At 45.1% G+C, this 21,718-nt stretch overlaps 2 protein-coding genes across 3 annotated transcripts in view; both read right to left on the minus strand.

Annotated features, from left to right (window-relative positions):
• Positions 1-1,202, minus strand: part of cap1 (CAP, adenylate cyclase-associated protein 1 (yeast)) — a 9,894-nt gene extending 8,692 nt beyond the window's left edge. The window contains exon 1 of the mRNA XM_076301517.1: positions 1,095-1,202. The gene's annotated coding sequence lies outside the window, so the exon portion shown is untranslated. The remainder of the gene's footprint in view (positions 1-1,094) is intronic.
• A 2,154-nt stretch (positions 1,203-3,356) lies between these two features.
• Positions 3,357-21,672, minus strand: kiaa0319l (KIAA0319-like ortholog). 2 transcript variants are annotated; one of them, XM_076301521.1, is made up of 22 exons: positions 21,578-21,672; positions 20,431-20,834; positions 18,884-19,015; positions 17,245-17,567; positions 16,590-16,842; positions 16,073-16,171; positions 15,413-15,510; positions 15,116-15,203; positions 14,749-14,841; positions 14,093-14,225; positions 12,626-12,854; positions 12,236-12,359; positions 9,902-10,034; positions 9,667-9,815; positions 9,377-9,528; positions 8,320-8,458; positions 7,209-7,368; positions 6,921-7,063; positions 6,579-6,701; positions 5,895-5,985; positions 5,378-5,466; positions 3,357-5,076 (listed from the first exon to the last, which is right to left on the minus strand). In XM_076301521.1, the coding sequence occupies exons 3-22, from the start codon at positions 18,993-18,995 to the stop codon at positions 4,871-4,873; spliced, it is 2,937 nt and encodes a 978-aa protein (XP_076157636.1). In that variant the 5' UTR covers positions 18,996-19,015; positions 20,431-20,834; positions 21,578-21,672; the 3' UTR covers positions 3,357-4,870. The 2 variants fall into 2 exon arrangements, with proteins under 2 accessions (XP_076157636.1, XP_076157635.1); XM_076301520.1 differs by having other exon boundaries at positions 16,590-16,845.
• Positions 21,673-21,718: the final 46 nt, after the last annotated feature.

Here is a 21,718-nt window from a genome sequence, read left to right on the forward strand (position 1 = left end):
AAGTCGCAGTGCAGAGCGTCTAAAGACTGCACCCGAGAGTGGAAAGGGGCATCATGTCGAGCACACGCCCCTCTGTCCTCGTCGGCTCTGCTCACGGCATAAGCCCCATCATCATCTTGGTCAACAAACCGTGAAAGCATCCCATTAAGGGCGTCAGTAAACATTTGTCGCGGAGCTTATCTTTGTGTTTAGTTACTCTAGTTTTTACCGGCTGTATCTGCAGGATCTTGAGTGAAATCTGCATTTATTGCACAGTATGATCTAAAGCTGTTGTGTAATTGAGCACACATGCCTTACATATCGGGGACAAGACGCAATCTGAAGAGTGTATTCGGGACCGAAAACAGGTCAATTGTGCTGTGGCGCTGGAAGCTGTAGGCCAGTCCAGGGACCCAGGCTGAAAACACAATGTATGATGCTGACCAGCTCGTTAAGTTAGCCCCGTAGACTCCACAGGCCGTTCATAATAGGATTGCCTAACGTTACAGTGCAGCGCTAACAGCTAACGCAGATACAAAGGCCGACTGACAGCATCAAGCTAAACCGCTATTTCAGACGACCACACGCACAAATATTTTTAGTAAGTCACAAACATGATCGGAAACACGAAAAACTAACACACATAGTCGTGCAAACTGGTCTTTAAACGGGAATGATGAAAACACAATGAATGCAGAACGCCGCCGCCTCCCTTCATCTTTCATCTATTTCCTGTATTTTCGCAATTCTCCGCCCTGTGCAGACAACAGTAATGTTACAGCCCTTCTTTCATTTGTCGTTGCAAAATGTAAACTTTTAGCACCCTAAAACTGTGCTTAAGTATCAACAACATGCTGGTTAGCCAACAGTCTATAATATGGCTGCAAATTACACATTTAAAGAGATATTTCATTTTGAATTTATAAGCAGCAGCGTCTGGTCTGCTTGAAAGATAGCTAGCGAACATTAGACAGCTAGCTCCATGATTTCAGCCGAAATCGGATGCATGTCAGCAAATACGCTAAGCATTATGTCATTTGCGAAGTGAAACACCATAGCAACTACTTTCCACATATAAGCAAATATGATTCAAACAAATCAAATCAGGTCCTTACCTCTGCTATCAGACGGAATAGGGTGTCGTTAAGCGTTTGTACACGGTTTGGGTGTAGGTACCTGGTAGCTGAAACAGTCGGTTCTTCCTGTATTAGTAGAAGAGGAGTTCCCAGCTGTCACCGCGCCGCTTCCGCCCTCATGCGGCCACCATTCCTTCTCCTTATATGGACTGGAGAGACAGAATAAGTGAAAAATGGGTGAATGAGGAAGACGGAGAGAATAGATCAAGCCCCTGGGATGTGTTGGTTATGTGCCTTGCTCTCAAGAAAGTCAACGGGTCTTGTTATTGTTTTACTCTCAACAGTATGACCACTGTAGGGCCACAGTAACTGCTATGTTCTGCTATGCACTGTGATCATGATCAGGTTGTGCTTAATGGAACAGGACAGTTAGGCTACTTAGCCTATTGCATTTAAAAAAATATTATTACACCATATCCATCACACCACTATCAAAACTACAAGTCTATAGTCTAAACTTGTAGCCTAGTCTAAACACTGTTTAAACTATTGTTTTTTATCTCAAGCCTTACTCTCCCCATGTTTGATATGGTGTAGGCAGGTGTAGACTTTGATGGATTAGTTTAGTTACAGTTTGTTATAAATGAGATTAAATAACAAAACAAAACAAAAAACGTTATAATGTAAAAAACGTTATAATGTAGGGGAAATTAGTCCTAACTGCCTTGGCCTACTGATTCAGCATCACACGTTTGTTTCAGAGTCCTAGCATATTTCTGTCCCAATACAATTCGTCTGTGCTTGCCTGAGCATGTCAGAAACTGTTTTTGAAGCTGTTGATACGGTGGAGACAGACAGCGGGGACACATGTAAGAGTCGGAGCATAAGAGCAAGAGAATAAGAATGGTATTAAGTGCTATAAGAACCCCAATCTCATTACAGCTAAGGATCTGAAGCAGGTCCCTCTAAGAATGTGTTTAAAGAGTGCGTGTGCGTGCCTACATACATGCTTTGCTTGCATGCACACACACACACACACACACGCATCTGATTACTGCTGGAGAATCTGAAATAGGTCCCACCTACTGAGGGAATTAAAGCTGATCGCCTGAGTCTTACCCAGACACTACTGCTCACATAGCGGCAAACACAGACACAATTACAAAACACATGTAGGCCTAGCTATGTCACACAGACAGGCAGGCACACACACACACATACACACACACACAGGCACCCTCTCACACATTAGAATATGCCGCCATGACAATGTGCTGGTTATAACCTGGGTGAACCCAGACAAATCTGTTACTTATTTTAAAATTACTTTGCAGGTCCATCTGGAAAAGATCCCATGGATACCAACTTCCAAACATCCTGTTTTACTACTTCCAGGGGTGTAACCAGCAGAGAAATGAAATTTAAATTGGTGCATTGAAGAGTAGCAAAGACATCTCTCTTATAAGCTATTCTGGTTTGGGCAGCCGTGTCCTACTGGTTAGCACTTCAGACCTGTAACCGGAGGGTTGCCGGTTCGAACCCCGACCAGTAGGCACAGCTGAAGTGCCCTTGAGCAAGGCACCTAACCCCTCACTGCTCCCCGAGCGCCGCTGTTGATGCAGGCAGCTCACTGCGCCGGGATTAGTGTGTGCTTCACCTCACTGTGTGTACACTGTGTGCTGTGTGTGTTTCACTAATTCACGGACTGGGATAAATGCAGAGACCAAATTTCCCTCAAGGGATCAAAAGAGTATATAAGTATATATACTTTTTTGATCCCGTGAGGGAAATGTGGTCTCTTCATTTAACCCAATCGGTGAATTAGTGAAACACAAATGTTATACAATGCCTGGCAAAAAAAGAAAAAAAGAAAAAAAATCACCATTGGGGGCAAATTATCTGGGGTTGGTCAACTAGTCAAATCTATGCTCTGCAACATTATGTGGCAATACAAGGAAGTCAGCTGACTACCTGAATGTACTTAATGGACAATGCGAAGACAATGTTTTTTTTCTCTTCCCTGATGGACAGGGCATACTCCAGGATGACAGTGCCAGTTCATAAGGTTCAAATTGTGACAGAGTGGTTCAGGTAGTTTGAGTTATCATTTTTGTCCACCACAGAGTGCTGACCTCAACCCTAATGAGTCTTCAGGGTTGTGCTGGAGATCTTGGCAAAAAGATCAATGCAATTGATGCAATGGAATATTGTGTGCAAGCAATGTTTTGTTGACTGGGCAGTACATCCAAATTGAATTGACAACTGAACACACACAAAAAGTAAAAATAAAAAAGGTGAATTAAATACAATTTTAGTTTATTTTAATTTACAGTATCCAGTTGTATCATATCACAGGACAGTGAAAATCCTTCACTTGAGAAAAACAAAATAATGCAAAAAGAAACAATAAAATCCAAATGGAATCCCTTCATATTGTAGCCGTCATCTGCCTGTGTTCACAGTCACGTGCATACCAGAATCCCCTCTTGCTAGTTGCTAGGGAAGTTGCCACAGCTCTTTACATTCACAAACGAATCCCTTCACAAATCCCTCTCGGTCACTCCAGAATCCACCCAACAAAGGGTAAGACCAGAGGTCCAAATCTCAGCTCCCTAACAGACAGGGGCATTAAACAGTACTGCAGTGTTAGAAAGCCATTGGCACAGAGGTAAAACAGACAGACAGAGAACAATTCCCTTATGGATTCTCGTTTCTATTCCAGTTCTAGTGTGAGTGTTCCTGACACAGAAAGATTCCTAACGGAAACACTTACGAAGGACAAAAGTGCATCAGAGGTGATTGGATTGGCTGAGACTAAAAAGAGTTAAAACTGAGATGAGCAGTGGTTGTCCAAGCTTAAAACAGTGAGGGGGGGGGGGGGGGCAGTGGTCATTCGGGCTGACTCTAGGAGACAGAAGTCTGTGTTTAGGGGTGCCCTTTGACCTTTTGAGTTTACACATCATTATCACTCTTGGACAGACTGTGGTCTGGAAGTGGGCAGTGATAGTCCAGTGTCATTCAACAAATGTCCAGTGTAGGGATGGGTCTCCAGACTAAATCACATTTACCCCCATATTCTCTAATCAGCTCTCTACTTAGGATGGTCATCATCACTGGAGATCAACATATTTTGCTGGTGATCAAAGTGGCACAGGGCTGACCAATATAGCCTCATTCACAGGTGGGACACACTGCCGCAAAAGGCCATACAGACATCATCTGTTAGACACAGCAGAATATCACACACACACACACACAGTATATAACCACATGCAGACATTTCCTCTAAACAAAAATGCATTTAAAACCATCTCAATCTCATGCACAAACATTGTTGGTGGTTAGTTTTTTGTAAGACAATGTTCTGTGTCAACACTATTGCCACTGGCTTCAAGGAAGAGTTGGTGTTGGTGGTGTGATGGGGGGGGGGGGGGGGGTGTCAAGGCAGTGGATTTTGTCTGAAGACAGAGCCAGTTTTGTGGAAGTGAACTGGTGTATGCATGCTTGAGGTATGTGTACAGGTGCGGTACAGCGGTGTGTATGTGTGTATGCTACTTCTAGCATCTTGCTTCTTTGTGCTCCCCTCGGGTCACTCGTTCCGCAGTCTGAGGTTACAGGGGGCAGAGCAGGAATCTCCCAGACCTGGGGCATGGAGGAGCTGCCCCTGGCTCAGTGTGGGGGGTTAAGTGTGGGTGCAGCTCGGCGGTTGGGGGGTGGGGTTGGGCGAGGGGGGTCAGCAGGAACCACGCCAAAGTCCAACCCTCCTTCAGAGTCAGCTGTATGGGGGTCAGCGTGTGTGGCTACGGCAGCCGCTGCTATAGCAGCTCCTCCCTCTGCGACTTCTTGGCTCGGACAGGGCCCTGGCCGTTCCTCAGGGTTCCATTCTGCGGCCGCAGCAACTGGCCCCGCTCCCGTTCCCGCTCAGTCCAGGGCGTGACCCCCTGAGCATCGTCACTGTCCAGCTCGGAGTCAGAGCGCATAAGCGCAGAGGAGGAGGGGGGAGGAGCCGCCTTGACCCGAACTGTGGGGGGTAAAGGGGGAGCGTGTCACTCTTATGTACATGATTATGTTTCCTGCACACTGATCAACAACTGTGCATCAGCTAAACTTTTAATTGTGCGGGTGTGTGTTAGTAAGTGCCTCACATGTAAAATATTAACAAGGAATTTAGCATCTATTTGGCTATGTAAATCATGTGTGTTGTGTTTGAGGGTTATTTATGTATGTGTGTGTGTGTGTGTGTGTGTGTGTATGTGTGTGTGCTACAAAGATACACTCTGAATAGAATGTGTGTATAAATGTAAAAATATGCCTGTGGTTACCGGCTCTGGGTGCGTGCAGCTCTAAGCTATCCTGTTCATCGGCCTCCAGCATCTTATAACGACTCTTCCGCCGCACTCTGCTTTTACGCCTGTGTGGTAAAAATTAAGTATTAATCCACAAAGAGGCAAAAAGTAACAACAAGTCTGTTGTAGACAAAGTCTTGCCATTGTTCATAGGACTAAAACAGGATAAACAGGATAATCGTAATGGATTACATAAAATGTCATTACTCCAGACTCCCTAAGGGAGGTTGACCTCCGAGGTCATAGACAAGAGAAACCTAAAATAACTGAGATCATCCTTGTAATGTCTACATTTCTTTAAAGTGTAGCCAGTTGGACAACAACAATCTGAGTAGGCATTTAACAACTTAAGTGTTGTCTAATCACTGGAAATTTCCCCACACCTGATCACGAACACCCACAGACAGGGAAATGTAATTAAAATATGCCACTCCTTTCTGTAAACTCGCTCTATATGTAAAACGCAAGTAGAGTAGTAAAATGTCAAACTCACCTGCGACAACAACACACAATACCCCAAACCAGTGTTGCTATGGCAACTACAATCATGAATGCTGCTATTGTAACATATAGCACACTCCATTCTGAAAAAAAAAAATATATATTTTAATACATGCTCCACAATACTTAACACACTGTATCCACACATATACACATCATTATTGAATATTCGAAATCATAAAAACATCACACAGTTGTGTTATTTAACCACATAAGTGATGTCCCGTTTTGTTCATTACAGATGAGGATTTTTCTGTCAAAACAGCTATGCTAGGGGGAGCTGTGGTGCGAGCGGAGACCGAGGAGAATTCGAATCCAACCGATGGTAATTTCCCGATCCCACCCCACCTCTTTATTCCATTCTCTTCCCGTCACCCTTCACTGTCCTGTCTACAGGCAAAAAGCCCAAATAAAAAAAGCTAGGCTAATAACAGCTATATAGAGGTTAACTGAATGGATTTCAGAATAAGGCCTTCTCTACCTTTAGCCCACATTGATGCTTGCTGATACTGAACCTCACTGTAATGTTAAATTAGTCACTTGTCAATGCTAAGTTAATGATGAATATAAATGTACATTTGTTACCACTAACACTAAAACAAACCCAATACAAACACCAAAAAACACATCTCCCCACAAAACTAGGTATTGTATGCTATGTGAATGTGTGACTTACCACAGTTACTCTCGGCATCGCCAAGTTGTGTGCGGATGAAGTTCTCCATCCAGAAAGGGTGGCACACACACCTCCGTGTGAACGAGTCACACTCACCATGGTTCGAGCAATTCAGCTGGCAGACTGCAGGGAGAGTAAGATGGAAAGAGAGAAAGGAGAAAGGGAGAGAAAGGGAGAGAGAGAGAGAGAGAGAGAGAGAGAGAAGGAGAGAGGGCCCCAGTCATACTGCATTCCTCACAGACATGTAACACTGGCGTTGTAGGACTGGCTCTCTATATCCATATATCCACATCTGAATCTGACTGTGTCCATGATGAGCTCTGAGGCAGAAACGTTACTCACTGACGGTGTCAACCCGCCGGGCTTTGAAGATCAGGAAGTCATTCTTCTGCTTGTGGAGTTTGTTCCGCAGACTCATGGCAACGCTGTGCCCAGAGAGGGGTGGGCGACCCGGACCCCCGGACACCAGAAACACCAACCGCGTGCTACACGGATCACAGATACGCACAGAGATACAAACACACACACGCAGACACGCACACAATTAAAAAAATTAATCTGTCCATTAGTCTGGGATATAAGGGAAAAAAACAAAAGAAGAGAGTGTTAGAGGAGAGGGGATGTAGTTACCTGAGCTCATTGTAGGCGCTTATCTCCCTGACAATGATGTCACTGTCGAGCACGCCCAACAGCACCCCGACCTGCCGCAGCAGCATTTCTCGCTGGCGGTGGGTCACATGAGACACACACACCTCTAGCAGCAGCTCGACCAGGTCATGCTGCCACATATCTACACACACACACACACACACACGAGTGTAAACACATCTGATTGTATCAGATGTCTGACAAAGGATGGATGAAGACACTGCTTTAACCTATGAGCCTTTATAAAGTAATGTTAATATTTTAAATAAAAATATACACCTCTTTACTTTGATAGAAAGGAATAATTTTTTTTTACAAATTACCCTTTCCTTAAACTACTGAGTAAGCAATAACATTTCCAACACATTTAGCTTAGCTAAAGCTTTCAAGCCAATTCCAGGTACAGGTAACAAAGGGCCGTTCACACCAAGAATGATATCCATAACGAAAACTATAAAAAATATATAGTTCTTGTTAATATGAATGATTACAAACTATAATGATAACGACATGAAGAACGATATCATTGGGGATCACTTTCAGAGCGATTTTGAGAACGATAAAAAGCTAACAGCCAATCAAACCCATCACATTTTAGCCATCACATTCAGTAACACAAGGAGACTTTGCTTATCGTTGGTCAGTGTGGACGCTTTTATCATTATGGTTATAGTTATGGTTATAGTTATCGTTCCTCGTGTGAACGGCCCCTAAATCACTCATAGAGCCACAATAACTGAATGAATGCACACATGAGCTGCAGCGGAATCTGTTGACTCTAAACAATTTGGTTTCTGGTCCACAGTAATTTTCTACCATTTTGACAATATATTAGAATGTAGTATTTAAACTTACATATACAAATTAATACTCTAATTGCATCACTTACACATGACAACATCATTCTAACAGACCACTGCACCCTCTCTGAACTCTCTCACAGGTGGTAGTCAGTGAACTGTGTTAGACAAATGTATATACAAACACTCACAAGCAACCATTCTCTGCCACTGATTCATTGAGGTCATGACAATGTGCTCATTTGCATAAACACACAGTCAGCACTTTGACCCTTGTGACCTGGGTGACTGACCTGGTTTGACCTCCACGCTGCCGTGATCTGTGCTGCTTTGACCCTTGCTGTCAGTCACGGTCAGGGTGAAGGTGTACTTCCCCTCCACCAGGTTCCCCAGCAACAGCACTGCCTGGTGGTCGGAGTTATTGAGCACGTCCTACAGGGGCAGAATGAGACGGGTCAGTTTGTGTTCAGTGTTTCCCATACATTGACTTATTTGTGGCGGCCCACCACAATGTCAACATTGACCACCACACAATGATTTTTCCAGGTTGTACTAAATTGTGCTTAAATCCGGTTAGCATCATAACCACGCTGCGCTAATTTGTTAAAAACTGTTGTATTCAAGTTAATTCTGCTAACATGCCACCACAAATAGAATTGAATTCTGTGGTAAACACTGGTGTTGTCACCCCACCGCTCCATTGCAATTTTCATATGCCCCAGGGGGGAAACAAAATAGTCTGATCCCCTTAAAATGGCTCTCCTCTTCTAAACTCGTCTCACTCATCATTAGCAGTCTCCTTCAACTACCCTTGCTGTCAAATAACTCTCAAGAAATACCAGACACTAAAAATCAGTCATTAATCCTCAATAATCTGATGTGAAACAAATCAATCACAATTTCAATATTAGATCACAGACAGACCCTAATCCTAATCCCCACTGATGTGATTCTTATATGTGGTACGAGAGAATTCAAAAGTGAAACAGCTGTATACTATAACGTGTTACTAGGAATACTAATGAGGAAATGAACACACAGAGAATAGATACTGGTTGTTCTTGCTCTTTCTACATCCTCTCAATCCCCCGATCTCAATCGGAGGGACTGCATTGAGCTACATGACTCAGCTCTCAGTAACAGTACCATGAGACTTTAGTGTGTCAAAGCCCCTGAGTGCCATTGGTGCATGTATCCAACAGGAGTGTTCATGTATGATTGACAACCAAAGAGAAGTGGCATCATGTTAATGAACTGCTACTGTTATAGGAGGGGCTTGGTTGGTTCAGGATTGTGCGGTCATGTGACTGGTAAGTGTAATGCCGTGCTGTGCTATGACTGGCTGCTGACCCCAGCCGCTGGGCTGCTGTCGTCTCGGCTCCACAGGTAGGTGACGCCTCCTTTATCATCAGAGGATCGGGACCCATCCAGTATGGCAGTTCGCACCGGGAGGGAGACAGCGGCACTGGACAGAACTTTTGCAACTGGAGATTTGTCCACCTCTGCAGGAGTAAAGTTAAACATAAGATGAATGCACACACACACAGACAGTACACACATGCCTAAACACATGCAGCAGACAGCAGACTGAATAAAAACATACACCCTCACACACTCTTGGGCAAAAATGTTTGCATTACCTTCTCGGACAATGACGTTGACGGTGTCGGAACTCTTCAAGTTCCTCTCGTCCGTGACGGTCAGGGTGAAGTCATACACACCCACTTGCAGACCTGTCACCGTGGCAACTGCACTGTCTGCATTCTCAATCTTCACCCCATCTGGCCCCCTGAAGAAGACATCAAGGCATATCTTGTGAGTGTGTGTGTGTGTGTGTGTTTATTGTTGTATGTTTGTGCGAGTGTCTCCACTCACTTTGTCTGTCTCCAGTGATAAGTGGCAATCTTCTGGTCATCGCTGCTCTTGCTGCCATCCAGTGTGGTGTGGTCCACTGGGAGGGTCAGCTCCTTCTCTGGGCCTGCGTTGGCCTCCGGAGGCTTATTATTCTCTGAGAGAGAAAAAAAAACACCCACATGTATTTACTGTTTAAGGTGTGGGTTTTTGAACATTCTAACATAAGATTCCGTTCCGCAACAATTGAAGGTTCTAAAATTCTGTTGAATTCATTGAAGCCAGATATTCTTTAGAACGTTCATTTTCCAACATTCAGAGCCATATAAAAGGTACCTGGTGATTGGTTAGGTGCCTTGCTCAAGGGCACTTCAGCCGTGTCTACTGGTCGGGGTTCGAACCGGCAACCCTCCGGTTGCAAGTCCGAAGCGCTAACCAGTAGGCCACGGCTGCCCCAGTTAGCAGAAAGCTGAGAAAAGTTGGGGCAACTTCTCCTGGGGTGGAAATGGTGATGGGTATTCTGAGGAGTTGGGGTGCGGTGTTTGTTCTGCTTCCACATGTTTACAGTCTCCATTTGACTGCTGAGGAAGTTTGCTTTCCACAGTCATTCTAGCAGTGTCCGGTTCGGCATGCCTCTGTTTCAGCTTGTGCAGAGTGTTTTGGTTTAGCCAGGTTGTTGATGTCTTGTTCCGTCTGTACTGCTACTGAGCGCTTATCAGAGGGTCCGCTTAAGGTCGGAGGAAAAATGATGGAGAGAGAGGCGATATCTTCTCGGACATACAGCTGCTCTTTGTAAATGTGATATGCTCCAACATGCACAATGATGCGATAGTTTTACATTTTGACACATTTTTCTGCAAGTCTCTTTTTTTGTCTCAGACACATGCATTTGGAAGACAGCATACAATCATCCTTTCCCCATCTATATGTATCATAGCAGAGTCGCCTAGAACCGTGGTTTTCAAAGTGGGGGCCGCGAGGTGGTGCCAGAGGGGCCTCAGCAAGTTGAATGGAAAAATAAAAGCAACAAATAAATACATTTGAAAAATACAATGCCATTATAATAATTTGTCGCATATCTGAACATTATATTTTCCATGATAATAACTGGGAATAATAGTAGAGTGATAGCTCTCATATAGCAGAAAGCCCCAAATGCAATTTTTACACACTGTATGCTCCATCGCGAAGTGCTTGTAGCTAAAATAATTATTAGGATTAGCTTAATGTATTTTTACATTTGCCGTAGTATTGTCGATGGGTTTAGTAACACATCAAGGGGGTCCTTGTCCAGAACATAGTGGTATTTGGGGGGCCTTGTCGTGGGAAAGTTTGGGATCCCCTGGCCTAGAACAAGGGTTGTGGGATAAACAGGTGCCAAGTGCTGCTTCTTGTCTGTGCAAATCACATTCCCTGGGAAGTTATTCTCTCATGTCTTGGAGGCATTCAAAACTGTTTGATAATCTTAGGGGCCAGTGGGTTTTCCTTAGAACCCCAAGCATTGTCTGGTCTGGCACTATTTCTGATATGAGGCATATATCTGGAAACATGAATTTACTGGTGTTAAGGTAATTATAGTTCCTTTTGTATTTTGTTTTTCAGGTCTGGCACCTTGCCTTTGCCAATGTTCTGTACTCACATTTGGCTTTGTTAAGTCAATGTATTCATCCGCTCTATTAGCAGTGATATCTGCTTGTTGGGGTATATTCTCTGCATCTCCAGCTGTTGTCCGAGAAGATATCGCCTCTCTCTCCATCACCCAGACTTTTTTCTTCCGACCTTGAGCCGACCCTCTGATAAGCGCTCAGTAGCCGTACAGACGGAACAAGACATCAACAACTCGGCTAAACCAAAACACTCTGCACCAGCTGAAACAGAGGCATGCCGAACCGGACACTGCTGAAATGACTGTGGAAAGCAAACTTCATGAGACGTCTCTCGTGGTTCATCTGTCTTTGATGGAAGGGCATCAATCTTTGATTCCAAAGTAGAAATCCTCTGTTCAAGCTCAGTGCATTTTCCACAGGATTCCCTGGATTTTGTTTTAATCCAACTTTAGGTAACTTGCTGTTCGGTTTTTGCCCGTTGACTGGCTCATATAAAGCTGTTTTTAAAAAATAAAAAAACTAACCACTGAAGTTCCAAGATAAAATGCACTGCTTTCACTATTTTTGTTCACAAAAACTTCAATAAAAGAGAGAAAAAAAGAGTGGAAATTGCCAGAAAGGATGGATTAAGCAGGAGCAGTGCGAAAAGCATCCAACTTCCTTGAGTGGAAGAGGATGCAGCTAAGACATAAGTTGGTGTCTGTGTGTCTGGATGGCATGTCTGGTAGCTGAGAGGTGGGGAGGGACTCACCTGGCTGGACTATGACAGTGACCTCAGCCGTGTCCTGCTGCCCAGTTGAGTCGGTCACAGTGAGCTGGAAGGTGTAGTCGCCCTCTTGCAGGGCTGACAGCTGAAGGATGGGGGTGCGTACACCCTACAGACAGACAACCCAATAACACATGACATTGTATCATATATACATAAACACTCTACATGTCAAAACTGTGCAGTATGATCGTGACTCTGATGCACCACGGAGTTGCCAAGAGACCATACAAATCTACTGAAATCATACAAAGGTTGGTCAATTAATTGGCAGCTTCAGCTCTGCTTTCATATAACCAAACTAAACCCTACTTGTACGTACGTACGTACGTATGTATGTACAGACAGACAGAGACAATATGCCCAGTGACTGACCTGCATCTCCACCACCTTGCCCTTGCTATTGGGACTGAGGGACCACTCGTAGGCGAGTGGTTCGTGGTCATCCTTGCTCTGGTTGCCATAGAGTGTGACAGAGTTGCGGGGCAGGGTGATGACCTGGTTTGGACCAGCGTTGGCCACTGGCTTGTAGTCCATGGCCTTGTGGACCAGCAGCTTGGCCTGGGTTGAGCTCTGTGCACCGTCAGAGTCTGTCACCGTCAGACTGGATGAAGTGAGGTTGGGTGGGGAAAAAGGACACAAGTTAACACTTCCTCATCTGACTCATCCGAAGAACGAACACACACACACACACACACACACACACACACACACACACACACACACACACACACACACACACACACACACACACACACACACACACACACACACACACACACACACACACACACACACACACACACACACACACACACACACACACACACACACACACACACACGAACGATTGCAGATAAGTAGCAAAACCATCAAAGCCTAAAAACTCTGTAGGAATGTCCAACTGTTCTACCACATTCATTACATATGAGCCAGAAATCTTTTTCTGTAATAGTTGAGTGTCGCAGGCAGGAAATTCAAGGTTTAAGAAAAGGAACCACGTGACTAACTGGTTAAACAAGTTGTCAAAGCACACTGATAGTCCGCAGATAAAGTGCAATGCAGACAACTGTAGGATTTGGACGAATACAGGAAGGCACCGATCTGACTTTCTCAGCCGTGATGACGATAACGGACTTAGATCTTGTACTAGTGTTTGGTGTTTAAAACTAAGTCGTTGTGGAACTTGTTGGTGTAGCAAGTGTGAATGCCTCCCGACTGCTGGCCCTTTTGTTTCTTGTTTTAGCTCCATCCATGGGTTGGCCCTATTGTCACGATACCTGAAGCCCCATTGTCACTGATACCCGATCAGGCTATCCGAGTCTGCTTCAGATATAGCAGGGCAGTGCATCCCCAGCAGTAACAACATTAATGGAACTTATTATACAGCTCTTCACAATGCTAGTAGAACGTTCCATTGACTTGAATGGGATTTCCCAAAGTTCTACGGTAAAATGTTTTCATGTAATAGATAGATAGATAGATACTTTATTGATCCCCATTATTGATAAATGTAAAGAGACATGTCACGTAGAGTTTATTTTTTTGTTTTGGCAAGTAGCCGTATAATAAGCGGGATAATGTATAGAACGCCAGTCATTATCGGGAAAATAAGTCTCTTCAGGATGAAACAAGACCCGGTTCGCCCTGTCAGGACTTATTTTCCCGATAATGACCGGCGTTCTATACATTATCCCTTACATAAAACAATGTCCTTGCTTTGACAGCTGTCAACTAGCAATATCCTACAAGAACCGAAATAAAAATAGAACCCACTAAGGAGGTTAGGTGATGTGAGTGTAGTGAAGGAAGAGGTTTGAGAGTATAGACTATGAGACTAACCTGAAGGTGTAGTTCCCCGGGACCAGGTTGGTGAGGGTGAGGATGTCTGTGTCAGCAGAGACCTTCTCCTCCCTGAGGGGACCCTTGACCTCCTCCCAGTGCCATTTGACGATGCGCTCATCATCCGTACTCTCTGCAGAGGGGGGTCATAAGTCACAGGCAGGTCACTCATGCTGCGAGACTCAGGGCACAGTGCAGGACAACACAGAGTGTGCTGGGACATGTCCACTCACAACCACCCCATCACACACACGTCAGCATGTCATTATACAATTTTTCAGTGCGACAGTCAAGCAAAACACACGCAGAGAGAGAGAGAGAGAGAGAGAGAGAGAGAGAGAGTAAAGGAAAGTGGATATCTGTGTACATTCCCTCCTTCTCTAAACATCCTCAAATTTGCAACAATAAAGGTCTTAGGCAATCCCCGCCCTCTGCTGACAACAATAGGAAGGTGGGCCTAGTTTTTAAATATTTAACATGGAAGGTGTCTGTGTGTGTGTGTGTGTGTGTGTGTGTGTGTGTGTGTGAGTGTGTGTGTGTGTGTGTGTGTATCAGTAAGGGTTTTAAGTGTTCAAATATTTCTATTTGCTGAAGCTGTTGCTGACAGCTACAGGTTAGCCCTGCTGAGGTCAGATGATAAGACTCTGGTCACTTACGGCTGCCGTCTATAACTGTGGAGCTGGTCGGCAAGGAGATCTCCTGGAACTTTGGGGAAACCACAGCAACCGGCGGTTTATTGACACGGGGCTCTGAAGGTGTAGAAAGAAACACCAAAGTCTAGTTGACAACTGGCTAAAGATTATACATAGATACCGATGTCAAAATGAAGTGAATGTGAATGTGAGTGTGTATATGAGTGTGACTCGCATATAAAAGCTACTATTTCTGCAATATGAGTCATGTGTGACTGTCACAAACTAATGCTGTGATTCATGTGTATGGGACAAGAATGGACGCAGGCAAACTAACACGATACACGTGTCCACAGCTTTAGTGTCTGCAGAGTAAGAGCCATGGCCTCACCTGGCTTGACCGTGACATTGACGTAGCCTTCCCCATGAGCTCCATCACCATCAACAATAACCTCAAATTCATAATGCCCCACCGTCAGCTGCAATGCACACAAACACACACACACACACACACACACACACACACACACACACACACACACACACAAACACACACACACACGTTTTATAGGAGTAAAAGGAGAAGAATATGATACGATACAAAAAGATTCATGTGATATTTTTGTTTGCCATATTTATTATTACTGTTATAATTATTATTAACATGGAGGGAAGCCTGTGGCCGAACCTTGCTGAGCTTGAGGGTCTTGCCTCGTTTGCCCTCCATCTCTCCACTGTAGTCTTTGGGATGTGTCTTCAAGCGCCAGTCAAAGGTGTAGCTTGTGCCTGAGAGAGTGAGAGACAACGAGAAAGAGAAAGAGAAAGAAACAGAAACGCAGAAACAGATGACACTTAGTCATATCTGAAACTCCCCGGAGAGGAAAAAAAACACTTAAACTCAATCTATATGACAGCACACTAGACAGGCTAACTGAAGACGTTCTCTGGCATGTTAAGTAATGTTTCAGACACTGCTGTGTGTGGGTATGAAATGTACACGCCACTTCCGGCCTTACTCATTGCAGATGAGGCTTCTGAAAAATGTGACTATTCACAGAACTGGAAAGGCTACACTCCTCTGAAAGGTCAGAGGTGAAGGTGAATTCCAAGATTTGAATACAGCAAAACTTGTTTGAAAGTCAAAGGGAGGGAATCAGATTCAGCAGGCATGTTTTCACAACAGACAAATGAATGGGAGGTCTCATACACATGAGGTCCTCTTTCACTGTAGCTGCAGCGTTGTGCAGATGGCTGGCATGGTATGAAAAATAGGTCATATGAAAGGAGTGGGGTTAAAGGGGTGGTGGGGGGGGTGTGGGGGGGTAAATATGATGCGGATGATTGGTACCTGGGGGAGGGTCCGGCAACACAAAGGCGTTGAGCTCCACCTCGCTCCGCGGCAGCGTGACCTCCACGCTGTTCCCAGCGGACACCACCAGCTCCCGCACTGCCCCAGAGACAACAGGGATTTAGGGAGATTAATCTCGGGCCGAGGGCTCTGGAGCAGAAACTAATATGACGTATCAAATAGATGTGCAGTGGAGCATGGCCAGAGAGCTGCGGCGGCAAAGCTAGTCATTGGCTGCTGATTCTGTACTAGAATACAGGCCAGACACAGATGCACTGTCAACACACACACACACACACACACACACACACAGACTATATAAAAAATGGTCCAGTCACATAAACGCACACACACACATACACACACTGTCAAACACATACACACACACTATTCCGAATGGTCCAGTCACATAAACGCACACACACACACACACACACACACACACACACACACACACGGGCTAATCTGCAGGTATGCACTACACTGATGGCAGGAAGCTTGGCTCGTTCTGCCATACCAGCCTGAGTGGGTGCTGGCGTGGGCTGGGGTTTGGGGGCGGAGCTGGGCACGCTGCCGTTGCTACTGGATGGGGCCACTGCTGTGGTCGCTTGAGAGGAAGACGAGTTCTGCTGAATGGGAGGAGACGGCACGGATGCCGCACTCTCATTGGCGGGCTGGTCCAGGCTCCTGTTGGCCGTCTGTGGGAGTGCGACACCATTGGCTGGAGTGACCGGAACCAGGGGGGTAGCAGCCTGACCTTTAGAAACATGCTGCTGAGAAGCAGGGAGGGAAACACTGATTCAGACAGGAAAAATAACATCGTGCGTGATGAAATGTGTGTGTAAAATAACATCAATCAAAGGCGTGATGAAATGTGTGTGTTTGTGTGTGTGTGTGTGTGTTCCATCTCACCGTGTGTGTGTGTGTGTGTGTGTGTGTGTGTGTGTGTGTTCCATCTCACCATGTGTGCGTGTGCGTGTGTGTGTATGTGTGTGTGTGTGTGTGTTCCATCTCACCATGTGTGTGTGTGTGTGTGTGTGTGTGTGTGTGTGTGTGTGTGTGTATGTGTGTGTGTGTGTGTGTTCCATCTCACCATGTGTGCGTGTGCGTGTGTGTGTGTGTGTGTGTGTGTGTGTGTGTGTGTGTGTGTGTGTGTGTGTGTTCCATCTCACCGTGTGTGTGTCGTTGTGGCTGGCCGTAGCGCGGCGCCGCCTGCGGCGCCTGTGCGTTGTGCCCTTGCTGAGCTGCTGCAGCAGGCCCAGGGACTCCTGGTGGGGCTGCGGCAGCGAGGTGATGGAGCAGCCGCCGCGGTGAGAGCAGCTCAGCAGCACGCAGCGGCCGCCCAGCGTCCACACGGCGTTGCAGGCCGGCTCCAGGCAGCAGGACTCCCAGCACTGCGGCCCGCCGTGCCCCACAGCCAGGGGGCGCCAGCCCAGGCCCACCACGCTGCTCCAGTGGATGCCTAGCACGCCCCCGGTCACCCGACACAACCCCGCTGTGAGTGTGAAAGTGTGTGTGTTTGTGTATGTGAGAGAGAGAGAGAGAGAGAGTGAGTGTGTGTGTGTGTGTGTGTGTGTGTGTGTGTGTGTGTGTGTGTGTGTGTGTGTGAAAGTGTATGTGTTTGTGTATGTGAGAGAGAGTGTGAGTGTGTGTGTGTGTGTGTGTGTAAGAGGGAATGTGAGTGTGTGTGGGTGTGTGTGTGTGTGTGTGTGTGTGTGGGTGTGAGTGTGAGAGAGAGTGTGCGTGTGTGTGTGTGTGTGTGTGTGTGTGTGTGTGAGAGAGACAGGGACAGAGAGAAGGAAACACACAGAGACAAACAGAAAAAAGCAGGCATTATAATCCACCATTCCATGAGCTCAGAGGCATTAGCAAGTCCCTTGTTAAAACAAGATAGTGTCTGTTCTGTTCACCAGTTTAACATTGGGGTCACCACATAGTGGAACCGTCTAAGAAGCAGCACAAAAGTGGCCTGGGACTCAACGGACAAGTCAACTTTCTCAACAACACCCACAAGGCAACTTCACTATGGTGCCAGAGTGATTCTATGGGATGGGGATGCAACACTATACCCCCAAGAGTCCTTGCTGGCAGGATCCTCGCTGCACTCTGATTGGTGGAGGTGAATAGAGAGTTGACTTGACTTTGTGTCCTGATTGGCCATGGCACACAGAGAGTCTTTGTGCTGTTCGTCATGGAGTTCTACAGAGAACAACTCCTCATGACGCTGACTACCACCATCATTGACAAATTCTAGATTTCTAACACAACATGCTCACACACAAACTACAAACAACCACAACTCACACACACTCTCAGACACACACACTCAATCTTATGACCTCATAGTACACACAACAATAATGGCACAATTGAATGGGGACAATGAAAACTATCACTCACACACAAATACAAATACAGGCACACCTTCAGAATCATTACCATACACACCACTTGCACAGCATACAGAAAATTATTCACACACCATACACACCCTCAAAAATGATAAACAAGGGATAATAAAATCCCAGAAGGCACTGGGCATCCCAGCAGAGAAATGGGCCAGTGGAAGGCAAAATGTAATGTGCGCGTGCGTGTGTGTGTGTGTGTGTGTATGTATGTATGTATGTATGAGTATGTGCATAGTGTATGTATACTGTATATGTGTGTGTGTGTAGTGTATGTGTGTGTATGTGTGTGTAGTTTATGTGTGTGTATGTGTGTGTATATGTGTGTGTGTAGTGTATGTGTGTGTGTAGTGTATGTGTGTGTGTAGTGTATGTGTGTGTGTAGTGTATGTGTGTGTGTTCTCACCTGAGGCAGGCACGAGGCTGCAGAGGCTGATCAGAGTCAGCAGCAGGAGCAGATGTGGCCTCGGCAACAGGAGAACGTTCCACTGCAACGGGTTCCTCCAGGATGAGGACATTTTTCTCCGAGTCCACGCACCTTCCAGCGAGAGAGCCAAGATGCCAGGTCAGGTGACACAAACAAACACAAACAGAGTGCCTTCCCAGATCACTCACACTCTGAAAATGCCAAGAGCTAACCTTACTGAAACCTAAAAGACCTGAGAAGTGAGGATGGGAGAGAGAAAGTGTGAGTGTGGGGTGGGGGGGGTGGGGGCATACAAATTATGTGTTTATGTGTATATACACACACACACACATCTAGAGGAGGGGCAAGGCTAAACTTTGTTTGAGAAGAAACACAGACGGTTTATCATTTATTTACTGTCTGAGGTAGCAGCTGTGCTCTAATTCTAAAAGACTGCAACCCAACCCTCTACTAAAGTTATAATCCGCCCGAAGCACTAACACATCCGACATGCTGTGATTGTTTCTGTACTACTATTCTGTTGTAGTCACTGATTACATGAGTTTAACATATCTCACCCAAACACACCCTTGCTAAAACACTACATAAACAAATCCATTTGAAGGCTATTCAGCTCCTCACAAAAAACAATAGGGTCTTTTACTGGCTATATTAGTCTGTACGCACAAACTATCTTTTTGATCTTAATGTCTGAAAATTTGTCTTATACAACTTTTGTTCATGAAGTATTAAGAAACTGTAAATTTAATTTCTATTGTTGTTGTTTACCATTTGGCATTTTATAGACACAGAATTTATTCTTGCACTGGTAATATCTTTGTATTGTTCACTTTTTGCACTACCTCCATGGCACACATTCTACCATAACATCTCACTGCATCACTTCCACTTATGAATACTGCATCATAGTGTGAAATCCCTGCCCGGAATCTGAAGGATAGACAATCATCTCAGTTGTATTTCCATCCTTACAGTGGTATGAGTGTTTCTTGTTCTGTATGTGTGTACTGAGCTAAGTTTGTACACCTTTTCCTTAAGATAAATAAAGTATCTATCTATCTATCTATCTATCTATCTATCACCAATATATCTATCTATCTATCTTCTCCAATATAATTGATACCGGCACTGATACTGATTCTCAACCCCATGATAGAGTTTGATTTTAAGATGTCTGTATTACCCCAGGAACTCAAACGACCTTTTGTGTAAGCACAGCAGAAGGGAGACTAGCACAGACATCTCTCCATTATGGTCATCCAGATGCCCAGACAACTGTCCTCATGGCTAAACAAACACATCTATAATCTCTGTTTGCAGTTCTGTCACCGTCATAAATGAAGACGGATGTTAAACACCAAATCTTGAGTTTAAAACAACACATGTAGACTAATATTCAGACATCAGAACTGAGTAACCAGAACATGAACGGGTCACTACAAAGTATTATCCTACAACAGCTTGCAAATACAACACATGGAGCATGATCATGATCGCTCAAATACACTGCCCACACGTATACCTACCTCAGGGCTGACAGCCGGAATCATTCATCACTCAGGATCCGCATTCCAATCAGATACGGCCTCCTCCTGACTCGGAAGGCGGCAGTTACAAGAAAATGAAAACTGGAGGCAGTTTTGGGATGCGTCACACCTCGGTGTCTTTTCTCTTCTTATTACACCTGTTGGCGCAGGTCTGCTGCCAGGACACAGCATGTCACGAACTCGCATGAGCAACTGTCATTCACATGAGTCCGCGTCAGGACGCCCGTCACTGTGTCACCGCACAGGTGAAATGAGGTCAGCAGCCTAGCAGCAGGTTGATTCACTGAGGAGAATATGGGATTTCCAACCAACAGAATCCTAGCACGCAGAGTGGAAGGCTCTCGTCTCCTGACTTATCTTCCTTCCTCTTCTCTCGCTCAGTCCTGGAACATAAACAGCAAGGTCTGTGCGCTGCAACTGGGCTAATGACGACTGATAAGAGCAATTTTTCAAGCTGTTTCTTCCTTTACTGTGGATCTGAGATCAGCAGTCTGTGTTAGTCACGCTTGTCTGCTGAATCTACAAATGAACAAGGTTAGCCTTACTAGGAAAATAAAGTATGACCAACATTTGATCCCTGTTACATTTCTAAGGACTTTAGTTAGGCCCTACTTTTCTCACATACTTGGCTACTGACTTGAAACAAGGCTCCAATCCAGTAAAAATTAGGATTTATTATGTAATCTCCTCCAGATTAAAAAAGAAAGAGGGGGCGTTTTTCCTATACAAATAAATCCCATTTTCGTATTTTGCACAAGCTAGCAGTTAGGCTATCGTGTGTTGGAAAAAAGCACTCGACTGTGAGGACTACTTCGAAAGCCTGCAATATCTCCCGAAATATACAGCAAGATAACAACACCGCTGATAAATGCACGTACAAAAATGTCATTATGCAAAATGTAAGGCTATTGCACGACAACTGTAAAAACGTATCAGCGCCAAATACATGCAAATTATAATCTCGGGATCATGCTCGGTGTAACAGCTGTTCGTTTAGGTAGCTAAATTATCAGCAACCTAGAACGTTCACACGCTTGAGCTTGTTACATTGTAACAAACGAGTCACACGACCGATACAATGTTTTGATAATAACTGCTGGTCATCTCTGAATGGTTTATGACTTACCTGCCCAGGGTACCATGGTCTGTTTTGGTTAAGACCGAAAGCGGTTTTGGTGGAGGTACAGTCTTATTGATGTGCCCCGTGAGACGTGGGTCAGGCAACAGCAAGATTTCCACCTTCATTCTGGAACAAACCAATGAGCGA

The sequence above is a fragment of the Alosa pseudoharengus genome, unplaced genomic scaffold (assembly GCF_046254945.1).
Source record: "Alosa pseudoharengus isolate Yale_2024_CS ecotype anadromous, Long Island Sound unplaced genomic scaffold, YU_APseudo_1.1 YU_APseudo_1.1_scf_23, whole genome shotgun sequence".
NCBI lineage: Eukaryota > Metazoa > Chordata > Actinopteri > Clupeiformes > Clupeidae > Alosa > Alosa pseudoharengus.